The sequence below is a fragment of the Nyctereutes procyonoides genome, unplaced genomic scaffold, assembly GCF_905146905.1.
Source record: "Nyctereutes procyonoides isolate TBG_1078 unplaced genomic scaffold, NYPRO_anot_genome, whole genome shotgun sequence".
NCBI lineage: Eukaryota > Metazoa > Chordata > Mammalia > Carnivora > Canidae > Nyctereutes > Nyctereutes procyonoides.
In genome coordinates, this window is record NW_026575121.1 from 5,094,104 (window position 1) to 5,107,251 (window position 13,148).

Below are 13,148 nucleotides of genomic sequence, written 5' to 3' on the forward strand. Positions count from 1 at the left end.
CTCCACATCCTCTCCAACATGTGTTGTTTCCTGTCTTGTTAATTTTCCCCATTCTCACTGATGTGAGGTGGGATCTCATTGTGGTTTTGATTTGTATTTCCCTGATGGCCAGTGATGCGGAACATTTTCTCATGTGCGTGTTGACCATGTCTATGTCTTCTTTGGTGAAATTTCTGTTCATGTCTTCTGCCCATTTCATGATTGGATTGTTTGTTTCTCTGCTGTTGAGTTTAATAAGTTCTTTATAGATCTTGGATACTAGCCCTTTATCTGATACGTCATTTGCAAATATCTTCTTCTCCCATTCTGTAGGTTGTCTTTTAGTTTTGTTGACTGTTTCTTTTGCTGTGCAGAAGCTTTTTATCTTAAGTCCCAATAGTTCATTTTTGCTTTTGTTTCCCTTGCCTTCATAGATGTATCTTGCTAGAAGTTGCTGTGGCCAGGTTCAAAAAGGGTGTTGCCTGTGTTCTGGCAGTGAGAATTTGAGTACCTTCTCCCACACCTTCATTGGCCATCAACTTTGTTGATGAATCTGCTCAACTTTGTTAAAAATATACTCTGTTCCCAAAATATTTATTAATTTGAATAGCACTAAGTTCTGTCATATTTGGAATATGGTTATTAGTTTGGAGGCCATGGTTATTAGAAGAATGTTTCTAATCAGTGTCTTCCCATTTGAGGTAGACTTTACTGAGCTTTAATTTACTTATTTATGCATCATTGATCAAAACCTGAGTACTGCTGTTTGCCCAAGAAAAAAAAGTTATAAATTTTATTACTCCAATTTCCCATTACACTTTTGTAAAATAAGCTTTTCATGACTTTGTATAGAAAATAGTAAAATCTTGATTACTTGGAACTCAACTAAATCATTTTTATTCTATAATTTGTTTTAGAAGAGGTGTAATATACAGGAAAATTAAGTTCAAATTAGGTATTTAGTCAGAAAACCACTTATGAAGGAAATATTTTGAATATTCTTAACCTGTTATAGCTAGATAATCTCATGTGGATATTTTGCAATGGTGTTTTTTAGTGGACCTGTAATATCTTCTTCATCAGTGAAAAATCCGTATTCTATATACTTTGTTGAATTAGGAAAGTGAACCAAATTACTAGTGTACTTTAAAAACAAAGACTTAAATAAGCACAAACTTTATGGGTAGTAGTTAACCAGAGGAGTTAGCTAGCAATTTGTGTATATAGCTCATTCTACTCGACATTTAGTTAAATATGGTTTTATTGATGGATGGTAATATGTTTTAATCAAAATGCTAAGATGCAGAATTTTGTGTTTAAGTGAGAAGATAATATTGAGAGCATAGCTATTCACTAAAAAAAAAAAAAAAAAAAAAAAACTTCATTTTAATTACCTGAATGTAGAAATATATTTCTTGATAGTATAAATGTCTGTATGATGAGTCTTACCCAGCTTTGAAAGACTGATGTGATCATTTAAAACTTGCTGGCTTTGACTTCAATTTAGGAGAATAAGCAAATTACCATCAAAGTGACAGTCATGTTTCCTTTCAGTGATTGCACGCATTTATCAAAATAATCAAAATGTTTCAGATTGACAAAGAATATTATTTATTGGATTTATTCAGTATTCATGTAAAAGTACCATGATCTGGATTGCAGATCTTACCCTGTGGCCATGAGCCACAGGACAAGGAAGGATCCATTTGTGCACCAAGCATTTTCTATAGACAGAATTATGGTTTCTTGAGTAAATGTGCACTAATACTGCTGGGCTGTATATAGAGGATGGGAAAATGTCACATTAACATTACAATTATTATGGAACATTTCACACACATAAAAATACACTAGTATAATGACCATCTTGTTTTGTGTATACTCCTATATACCTTCCCTTCTCCAGTGTTACTTTGAAGCAAATCCCAGACATTTTACTCTTTCATCCCTATAGTTTAGAATATATCTCCGAGAAAAATACACTTAAAAATATACAATCACATACCTCCATCACACCTAAAAGGAAAAAAGGAAAGCAGTATTTAATATTAAAATGGGACCTTTGTGTTCAGGTTGGAAATTGCTTATCTGAGACATTATCTTTTTTTCTGCATTTAATCGAGCCCTGTGTGTAGACCTAAAAAGTATCCTCATGTGAGGACTGATTTGGCTAGGGATACAAAATTAAGGCACTTAAAATGTAACATAGCTGAATATAATTCTGTAATACACTAAATTTATAGTAGACTTCTGTTAAAGAGGAGTTTTATTTATTTATTTGTATGTTTAAGCTGTACACTCAAAATGGAGCTTGAACTCATGCCCTGAGATCAAGAGTTGCCTGTGATACTGACTGAGCCAGCCAGGCGCCCCCAAAATGAAAGAGTTTTATAAATATCAAAATAACTCAGTTACATTGGGGGAAAAAGAAGCAATTTCACAATAAGTCAAATTGATCAAGTCTTGGACTTTCTTTCATAGGTGATATTGGGAAAATTTGTTGAGCTATCTAAAGAATCTCTTGTTTTGCAGCCAAATCTAGAATGGTATTTATGTCCCTAAAAATTGTACTTTTACCTTTTGTCCAACATGTTTGGTGAAATTAGACTTGAGAGGGAGAACGATTTATTCTCAAGTAGTTTCCGAGAGGCTTTTCAGCAGCAGGTGGTTGGAAAGTTTGATCCTGTTCCAGTAATTGCTACAATCAGAAGTGTATACCATGGTAAATGGAGGCCAGAAATTCCATTCAGTAAAAGTGTGGGGCTGCATTCTATGTGGTGAGATTAATGAAAGACACCCAAACTTGGCACTAGCAAAATCCATCCCAACCTGGCTGTGGTTTGGTGCCATCTGGTGGTAATTTTTTGACTAACAGTTAAATCATGTGTGACCGGTGAGAACTTTTACAACAGTGGCAAGGATTTTAAGAATCTGCCTTAATTTAGTTACCTACTTTGTTGGCCTTGCTAAGGAGATGTTATGTCTAGGAGATCAGTCCAGAGCCTTGAGAACTGTTCTTCACCTCCCTCCTTCCTAAGACTAGATTTTTGCTGTTTCTTGGTGTGGTCTCTCTTTGACCTCACCACCTCATCCCATCCCAGGAGAAAGTAATAACTTTAACTTGCTCCACCAGGTAGGGGATAGGAGCCAGTTGTCTTAATTCATGTTATGCTGGTGTGTGTTGTTTCTGGATTTCATTTCATTTGGAATACTGACTCTTATATTCCTAAAGTTCAAAAACAATCTTCCTCATGTGTGCCATGGATACCAGGTACTTGTCTCTTCCGAATTTCAATAACAATGGTAGGTACAGTTTTTAGCTAAGTCATGTGATTGAGAAAATCTATGTAAGGCTCTTGAACAAGATTCTGAAAAATTCAATTTATGGTAAATCTAGATTTGAATAACATTTAAGGATGTGTTGATTTAAGGGTTATTTTAACAGTCGTCATTCTTTTTTTTTTTTTTTTATAAATTAATTTTTATTGGTGTTCAATTTACCAACATACAGAATAACACCCAGTGCTCATCCCGTCAAGTGTCCCCCTCCGTGCCCGTCACCCATTCACCCAACAGTCGTCATTCTTAAGGTTTTTGAAATTACTTCATTTCTATATAAATGCAAAAATAAAATTGTTAGAATTGTTTTTGGGTTAGATTTACTTTTATGATGTCGAATTGATTTGTTTGCTTGAGTCAGATCTGTTTTATAAGTACCATTATATTTATGAGGAGACATCTTTCAGAAGATTCCTACAAAAAAAGTATTCTCCTGTTTTGATAGTTTGTTCACTTAGAAATGATTCCCCTTCCAGAGAGTATTTATTACTTGCTTCAAAGGGACAGTAAACTCTAGGTTTAAAAAGCAATCATCACACAAAAGCATTTTCTTTCTCCATCTTACATAGTTATTTAGACAGGTAAGATTTTTTTTTATTGTGTACTTGACATAATGTTCGTTTAATTTTAGGTGTAACAGTGATTCAACTTCTGTATACATTATGCTGTGCTCACAAGTGTAGCTACCAACTGTCACCATACGACGCTGTTACAATACCATTGATTATATTCCCTATGCTGTACCTTTTATCCCTATAATTATTGATTCCTTAACTGGAAGCCTGTATCTCCCACTCCCCTTCACCCATTTTGGCCATCTTCCCTACCCCTCTCCCCTCTGACAACCATTGGTTTGTTCTCTATATTTATGGGTTTGTTACTGCTTTTGGTTTGTTTATTCATTTGCTTTCTTTTTTAGATTCCATATATAAGTAAAATTAAGTGGTATTCATCTTTTTTCAGTCTGACTTATTTTGCTTAGCATGATACCTTCTAGGTCCTTCCATGTTGTTGCCAGTGGTAACATCTCATTCTTTTTTTTTTAATGACTGAATACTATTCCGTTGCATATGTATACCACATCTTCTTTATCTATTTATGTACTGATGGACACATAGGCTGCTTCCATATTTTGACTATTGTAAATAATTTTGTAATAAACATAGGGGTTCATATCTTTTCAAATTAATGTTTTTGTTTTCCTTAGGTAGTAAATGCCCAGTAGTGGAATTACTGCATCATATGATATTTCTATTTTTAATTTTTTGGGAGAACCTTCATAGTGCTTTCCACAGTGACTCTACCAACTTACATTCCCACCAACAGTGCATGAGGGTTCCTTTTTGTTCACATCCACACTAATACTTGTTATTTCTTGTTTTTTTATTCTGGTCATTCTGACAGTTGTAAGGTGACTGTGGTTTGGATTGGCATTTATCTGATGATTAGTGATGCTGAGCATCTTTTGGTTTATCTGTTGACCATCTGCATGCCTTCTTTGGAAAAATACCTCTTTAAGCCCTCTACCCGTTTTCAGTTGGATTACTTGTTTTGTTTTTGTTGTTTGGGGGTTTCTTTTTTTTGTTTTGTTTTGTTTTGTTTTTAGCTGTTGAGTTGTATAAGCTCTTTGTATATTTGGTAACAACCCTTTACCAGATACGTCATTTGCAAGTATGTTCTCCTGTTCAATAGGTTGCCTTTTTGTTTTGTTGATGATTTCCTTAGCTGTGCAAAAAGCATTTTATCTTGGTGTAGTCCCAATAGTTTATTTTTGCTTTTGTTTCCCTTGCCTGGGGAGACATATCTAAGAAAATGTTGTTAAGGCCGATGTCAGAAAAATTATTTCCTATTTTTTTTTTCTAGTTTTTTGGTTCCAGGTCTTTAATCTATTTTGAGTTTATTTTTGTGTGGTAGAAGAGAGTGGTCAGGTTCCATTCTTTTGCATGTGGCTGTACAGTTTTTCCCAGCACCATTTATTGAAGAGGCTATCTTTTCCCCAGTGTATATTCTTTGTCATAGATAGACTGTATAATTGTGGGTTTATTTCTGGGCAGTTTATTTTGTTCTGTTGATCATGTGTCTATTTTTGTTCCAGGCCCACACTGTTTTAATCACTATAACTTTGTAATATATTTTCAAATCTGGAATTGTGACACTCCAGCTTTGGTTTTTCTAGTCTATTTCTAGCTATCTTACTGTTTTTTGGTGCAGTTTTAAATGGAATTGTTTTCTTAATTTTTTTATCTCATTATTAGTGTATAGAAATGCAATCAATTTCTGGGTAGTAATTTTATATGTTGCAACTTTACTGGATCTCCATGTATTACTTCTGATAGTTTTTTGGCAGAGTCTTTAGGATTTTCTATATATAGTGTCATGTCATCTACAAATAGTGAGAGTTTAATTTCTTCCTTACCAATTTGGATGCTTTTAATTTCTTTTTCTTGTCTGATTGCTGCAGCTAGGACTTCCAGTAATATGTGGAATAATAGTGATTAGAACGGACATCCTTAAAAAAAAAAAAAAAAGAACGGACATCCTTGTCTTGTTCCTGATCTTAGAGGAAAAGCTCTGTTTTTCATCATATCCAATGATCCAGTTATTGTGGGTTTGTTATGTGTGGCTTTTATTATGTTGAGGTACGTTCTTCTAAAGCCACTTTGTTGAGAATTTTTATCATAAATGGGTGTTGAATTTTGTCAATGCTTTTTCTGCATCTGTTGAGATGATCATAATGATTTTTATCCTTTGAGATCATGCTAAATTTTGAATGACACATCCCTCCCTAAAACTCACCAATGATTTTCTTCAAGCTTATAATAAAATCTGGAGGAAAAAAAAAATCCAGACTTTACTGTCACCTAGATGACTTCATATCATCTGGCCCCCGCCTACTCTCTGACCTTCCCTCATGTAACTCTTCACTTACAAATTGTAGTTATCTTTGTCTGCTTTCTGATCTTCTCGTATATCTTGATTCCTACTGCCTCCTTAGTGGTTGCTGAACCCTCTGCAAGGCAAAGTTCTTTCCCCACATTATCAATTTCTGGCTCAAATTTCATCTCCGTAAAGGCCCTTCCTTCTAAGCATCTTAACATTGTCCCCCTAAACTTTATTTTTTGGACCTATCAATTTCTATTTTCATTACTGTTTTTACAGACTTCGTTGCATTAACTACCTGAAATTACTTTGCTTTCTTGTTGGTGGTGGTCTTCTAGACCATATAGTTAAGACAGACTGGTTTTCAGTTCTCTGTCTCAGTTATCTTAGGGTTGTTGTCATAAAGATGAAATGAGTTAATACATGTAGAGTACTTAAAACAATGTCTTGCACATAGTAGCAATATGTGTGTTACCTGCTGCTGTTATTATTGGTATTATTATTATTGTTACTATGTTAATGGTTTGCCTGTCTTTTTTACTTCTGTATTCTCAATGCCAAAAATATAATGCTAAGAGCATAGAAGATGCCCATTTAATATTTGCTCAATAAATTGACTATTTTATATAAAGATATGTTTATTATGTAAAATAACAAAGCCTAAATATTTCTGTTTGTAAAATCTGTATCATGTTATGTTGTATTTTACCACTGGGAATAATAGTTGATTATGATAGTGTCCATAGTCCATTCATTTGTTGTTTTAGGGGGGTTTTTTTGAGTATACTTTGCATGATGATTTTAAATGTTATAAATGTTAGTTACACTATGAAGGCATATTTTTGTATTTGAGAAAGAGAAACTATTTACTGAAAGAAAAAAATGGTACTATAATTTTAAGAAAGTCTACAATAAACATACTGGTTTGTAGGTGAAATTATTGTATTTTGAATGAGAGAAGTTTTTCTTTATAACCTTCTTAACTTTCACATGTTTTCCCCAAATGAAATATACCCTGAATATTCTCATCCCACGTTTTGTCCTAATTGTAGCAGCATTAAACAACTTTAGATTAGAATCAAGTCAGGCTAATGATTGGCATTTTCCCTAAGCTATAAACCACAGTGCTCTTGCTGATTATACAGGTTTCTTTTTAACGTATTGAGCTTCTCTTCATGCAATAAACTCTTTTCTTTATTTGAGTGTCAAATGTCACCTCTTTTTTCCCCTCAAACAAGAAACCAGCCAACTCTAAAGCCTAAGAATAGTTGATCTAAAATTACTGCTATTCTAACTGGAAGTGTATTTTAATATACCTCTGCAATAGTGTAAAAAACAACATATCAATGATTTTGGTCAGGTTTCAAGAGAGTTTTATTTTCTACCTTTTTTGAATGCAGAGTGAACATAGACCCAGGTCCAATTATGTTGACATCCATAATTTGACATATCCTGTTTTGGTAACAGATTCTCTCTTTTTACTTTTCTTTTTAGTTATTAGACTTTTAAAAGAATAATAACAGGAAAATATAAAGATGCTGTTTTAACCAACTTGGGCTGCTTTTATAAAATACCATAGGCTAAGTGGCTTAAACAACAGACATTCATTTATCATAGCTATAAAGGCTAGAAAGTCCAAAGTCAAGGTTCCAGCAGATTTGGTTCCTGGTCCCTTCCTGGTTCATAGATGGTTGTCTTCTCACCATGTCTGCACATGGAGGGGAGAGAGTGAGCTCTGGTCTCTTCCTTTATTTATAAGAATACTAATTTCATAATGGGAGCCCTACACGCAGGACCTCATCTAGACCATTTACTCCCAAATGCCCCCACCTTTAAATACTATCACGTTGAGGGGTTGTACAAATTTGGGAGGACATAGTCCATAACAGATGCTTTTAAATTAAACCAACAGTTCTCTTAATTTTTTTTTTTAAAGATGGGTAAGAAGAAAAATGCTGAAACCATAACTTGACAGTGCATTCGTCCTCTGACCTTAACTTGATAGGTTGATTTTCCTAAGCTTGAACTGAAGTTTTTTACTCCATGCTATCAACACCAAACTTGAATAGAAATGTGATTGGACTGTATTGTGTCTTTTAAAGATAGCATTATGAACTATTTTACGTTTTGTGAACTAATCACCAAAGGGTATTGTAGACATCCTTGAAACAATTTTTGGTATGCACGATAAATAAAACTAACCAAAATGTCAATTCATTGGAGAGCCACATCTCTTCTTTTATCAATTTAGATATTTCCAAATTGACCAGAACCTGACAAAATTGAAATTGGGAAAAAAACACCACAAACAATAATCATTCTAATTCTCAATCTTGCAGTATTTTTCTGTTCAGTTAAATGCATTTGAATCGTCATTGATCATAGCTGGTTTTCCAATTTGAGTAAGATTCTTGAACATTTCTACTCATACCTCTAAGTAAATACATTTCTGTTCAGTCAGTTAAATTATAGTGGCTTATGGGTTTTTTTTTTTTATGAAAAGCATGAAGGTTTAGTGGAATTGCTGATACCTAGTTTAGGTGAATGTGGTGATCTAGTTAGCTGACTTTTTTTAGTCAACTGTTATCCAAAAGGTGGTTTTTATTTGCTAATATCTTTGTTCTGCAAAATTCTCTATTATATATTGCATCACTTTCCTGAATCAGTAACATATATTTTATGCATTTGAAGCTTTTATTGATAAAAGGTCTAAGGCATCATTTATAAACAACATAGTTTAGGGCAGCAGTTCTCAACAAGGATGATTTTGACTCTCTAGGGACCTTTAGAAATGTCTGGAGTAATTTTTTATTATTATGAATGGGAGTGAGAGGGAGGATGGTACTAGCTTATGGTGGATAGAAGCCAAGGATACTGTTAAACATCCCATGATGTACAGGATAGCCTCCACTACAAAGAATTGCTGAATACAAAATGTCAGTACTGCCAAGGTTGACAAACTCTGGTTTAGGATTAATAATGATTTTGCCACCATTGTGGATATTAAAAAACATTTGTCATAGGTCCTGAAGGTAATTTTAAAATACTTTGACTAGAAAAAATAAAATACTTTGACTAGGACTACAGAATGTTTTTGAACAAACATCTAGTCCTCAGAATGATTGAGGAATATGGTACTAAATCCAGATATGTGGTGTCTGGAATGTAATTTTTTAAACCTTAGTCCTGTTTGTTTTTAGTTATTGCACAGATGTGTGTGTGTTCCAGCTTTCCATCACACACACATTTTGCATATTCAGTATAAACCAGGGCCCAGGATTTAACAGATTGTAGGAGTGATTCAGATGTACTTTGTATGGTTAGAAAAGGTGATTTGGAGGGCATAGAAGAAGCCGTCGTTAAACCAAGACTTGTGAATTTAATCTGTGTTGGCTAAGGGTAAAGGCCGGTTATTTAAGATAAAGACAGTATAGACTGTATGTCCTTTCCTTAACTGTCTCATTCTTTCCCCCTCGTAAATGTCAACCTAGACAGTGCAGACTTGAGGTTTGGCTTAGCTGATGAGGACTTTTCCCTTTCCCACAGCTTTGAATTACAGGCATTCTCACAGCCACTTTCTATCTAGATCTTACGAGTATGTTTTCTCTTTAGCCTCTTGTTTCCTGCCTCCAAGTACCTATTTCACACTGTAAGAGATTATCTCTGATAAGAGTGAATTCCATACTTTAAGTGAGGGTAATATTCTCTACCTGTGCTCAGGAAGAGTGCTGCTTGGAGCCAGAGCTTGGGAGTAAGGCCATATATATCTCATCTAGAACTGTTGCCTCAGGCTGACTTAAAATCAATAAGATATTTTAAAAATTACTATATAGCATTGTGAATTAAACTTTATCCTGGAATTATGATTCATACTTTTAGCTTTAAAATTCAGGGTTTTTTTTTTTTTATTGTTGCTTTTCTTTACAGGTCTACTTCCCCAGTAGGACAGCATCATTCTCCTATATCTTCTAGACATCACTCATCTTCCTCCCAATCAGGATCATCTATTCAAAGACATTCTCCTTCTCCTCGTCGGAAAAGAACTCCTTCACCATCTTATCAGAGGACAATAACTCCACCTTTACGACGCTCTGCTTCTCCTTATCCTTCACATTCTCTGTCTTCTCCTCAGAGAAAGCAAAGTCCCCCAAGACATCGCTCTCCAATGCGAGAGAAGGGAAGGCATGACCATGAACGAACTTCACAGTCTCATGATCGACGTCATGAAAGAAGGGAAGGTATGTACTGTTCTTTATCTTGATTTTTTTTTTTTTAGAGTTCTTTAAGTATTTTCTTTTTTGTTTTTTGTTTTTTTTTGTTTTGTTTTGTTTTGGGGTTTTTTTTTTGTTTGTTTAATTTTATTTATTCATGAGAGACACAGATCGAGAGGGAGAGAGGCAGAGACACAGGCAGAGGGAGAAGCAGGCTCCATGCAGGGAGCCCAATGTGGGACTCAATCCCAGTACTCCGGGATCACGCCCTGAGCCAAAGGCAGATGCCCAACCGCTGAGCCACCCAGGAGTCCCAAGTATTTTCTTTATTAAAAAACTGCATGTTCAGATTTATTGTTTTAATAAGAGAAAGAAGAGAACTGTGTCGTGTTAAATTTTCTATAACCGAGAAGAATTCTTGAGGGCAATAGGAAGTGCTTTTAATGACACAGGAACCTAAGCTATTAAATGCATGTAAGTGCACATTTTTGTATATACTGAGGTAATGCTTTCTTCAGTGAAGGTATTTTAATTGAGTACTGTCAAGTTCTAGAAATTTTTGGCTATCTGATTCTTAAAACATCCTTCTAATTGCTTAGTTGATTCTTTAAAAAAAAAAAAAAAAAACAAAGAAGTGAAGGAAAGAAAGGCAGCAAACCAGGGGGTAGAGTTTGAAAGCATCAGACATGTTTTGATAAAGAGGTAAGGGCCAAGGGAACATTCAGAAGGTTGGTGTAAACCAAGTGATCAGTTTTCTAGGTGTAACTCAAAAAAGAAGTAAGCAAAGCAGTTTTTCTTTCAAGATCCCTGAGAATTAAGTTAATTTTGGATTTGCTACTCCTTGTTCAAGCTGAGATGCTGTTATTATCTGATAATATAGTCTAATAGTTCTCATCTATTTCTGTACTCCTTATCCAAGCTTCTTGTCCTTATTTTTTTTTCCCTAACTTCTCCTGAGTTAATGTTTAAACATAATGAGTACTCAAGAAATACTTGCCTACTTGCAGCATTTCTGTTTAATATGCATTTTAGAATAAACCTCTCTGTGAGTATAATATAGAAATCTCATGTGAAACATTTTGAATTTAGTTGTTCTCTTCCTATCAACAGCGCAAGCAATAATTAATCAAGTTCTTTTATTCAAGAAAATCGTGAATGCCCAGGTAGGGACCAGAGAGAGCATCTATTGTGTAGAATTATGTCTTGTGTACATGATTTTGCAACCAGAACAGCACAGCAGTATTTATGGAACATTGGTAAGATAGGAAAATTCCCTTAGCACCTATCTATTAATTTTAATAAGATATTTAACTATAGTTGACTGGAAATATAGTGTACATTTCATGACTACTTGCTGAGTGAAAACTCTTTAATGTGTTTAATATCTATGTTTTGAAATAATGAGGGGAAATAGTATGCAGTAGAGTTTTAAAAGAATTTTAGTGTGCTAAGAGTGGTCTATATTACAAGAAGAATCCATTTAATAATAAACTATATGTGTTTCTTTGTAAAGAAGATGTTTCTTTAACCTTCTATATAAGAGATGTAGCAGATGTTTGTTCCTTTATTTAGATGTCATCATCTGAAATAAGAATAATTTTAGTGGAGGAGTAGGGAGGTAGGTAAAGAACAAAATATAGTAACTAGATGTATTTGTAAAGACAGATGGGAAAATCACGAAAAGGATCTGGTACTGAGTGAACATATTTTTCGGCACAGTTGGGATTGGAGAAGGACTGGAAGTTATAGATATGCACAAAAAGCGATGGAAACTTATCAAATTCTTGCCTGGTGCTTCTGTTCTTAAATGGCATTTGCGGATATAAGTATATGGACATTGTAATTGTCAGGAGAGATGAGTTATTACTGTGAAAATATAGGGGGTCTTATGGATACTAGGTGTTTGGGAAAGTCTGAGACCTGAGAAAGTCTGTAGACCCAGCCACCTGAGATAAAGAGAAAAGAAAGTAAATTTACAACAGGCATAAGGTTACTTAATTGCTAAGGTAGCCTCAGATCTTGAGGCAGTTCCAGAGTTTCAGAGCAACACATGAAGGAATCTGGTTTAAAAACAAGGCAGTGTGTTTGTTTTCTGAGATTCTCTTGTTAATCATATCAGATTTATGCTGTAATCAATTTATGCCTATTCTAGGCATATCTAAAGAATAGTTTCTATCCTTTGCAAATTCCCATTTGGTAAGGTATTGTCTAAGCCACTTAGGTTCTGGGCCTCTTCTTCATTTAGACAGTGACAAGGTTGAATTATATAATCAGTGAGTTCCCTTTCAGCTTTTCAAAAACTAGAGTTCTTTCTTATTTTTCTTTGAAGTGATAGAACATGCTTTAAGGAGAGAAAACTTAAGAGAAAGGAGTGATTCCACTAAATAGTCCAAGAAAAGAGAGGGTAAAGAACAGTATCTCTTTACCAGCCAGGTTACTAACTGTAGGCCACTCTAAAGTGCTTCAAGTACATTTGAAGTGGTCATGGATGGTTTAGTCTGGGCTAATACTTGGTAGAGATGGCTAAAGTTGCTGTGTACCTCTGGATCTACAAGTAGTTTCTAAAAATAAGCCATCACTGATATGAGATCAATTTATTTAAGATCTGTAAGTATGGGTAAGTGGACACACAGGAAGATCCTCTTCTAAGTTTATCAAGAACACGGTTATCCTGGTATTAATAAAATTACCTTTGGAATTGCAGCTTATGTATGGTTTTAATTTTCTTATTTGCCCATG

At 34.5% G+C, this 13,148-nt stretch overlaps 1 protein-coding gene across 4 annotated transcripts in view; it reads left to right on the top strand.

The window, feature by feature from the left end:
* The window catches only part of ZC3H13 (zinc finger CCCH-type containing 13), a 92,315-nt gene that overhangs the window by 42,934 nt on the left and 36,233 nt on the right, over positions 1–13,148 (top strand). For all 4 annotated transcript variants that reach the window (XM_055335906.1, XM_055335907.1, XM_055335908.1 and 1 more), the window contains exon 9: positions 10,126–10,436. In XM_055335906.1, coding sequence (XP_055191881.1) covers positions 10,126–10,436 — 311 coding nt within the window. The remainder of the gene's footprint in view (positions 1–10,125; positions 10,437–13,148) is intronic.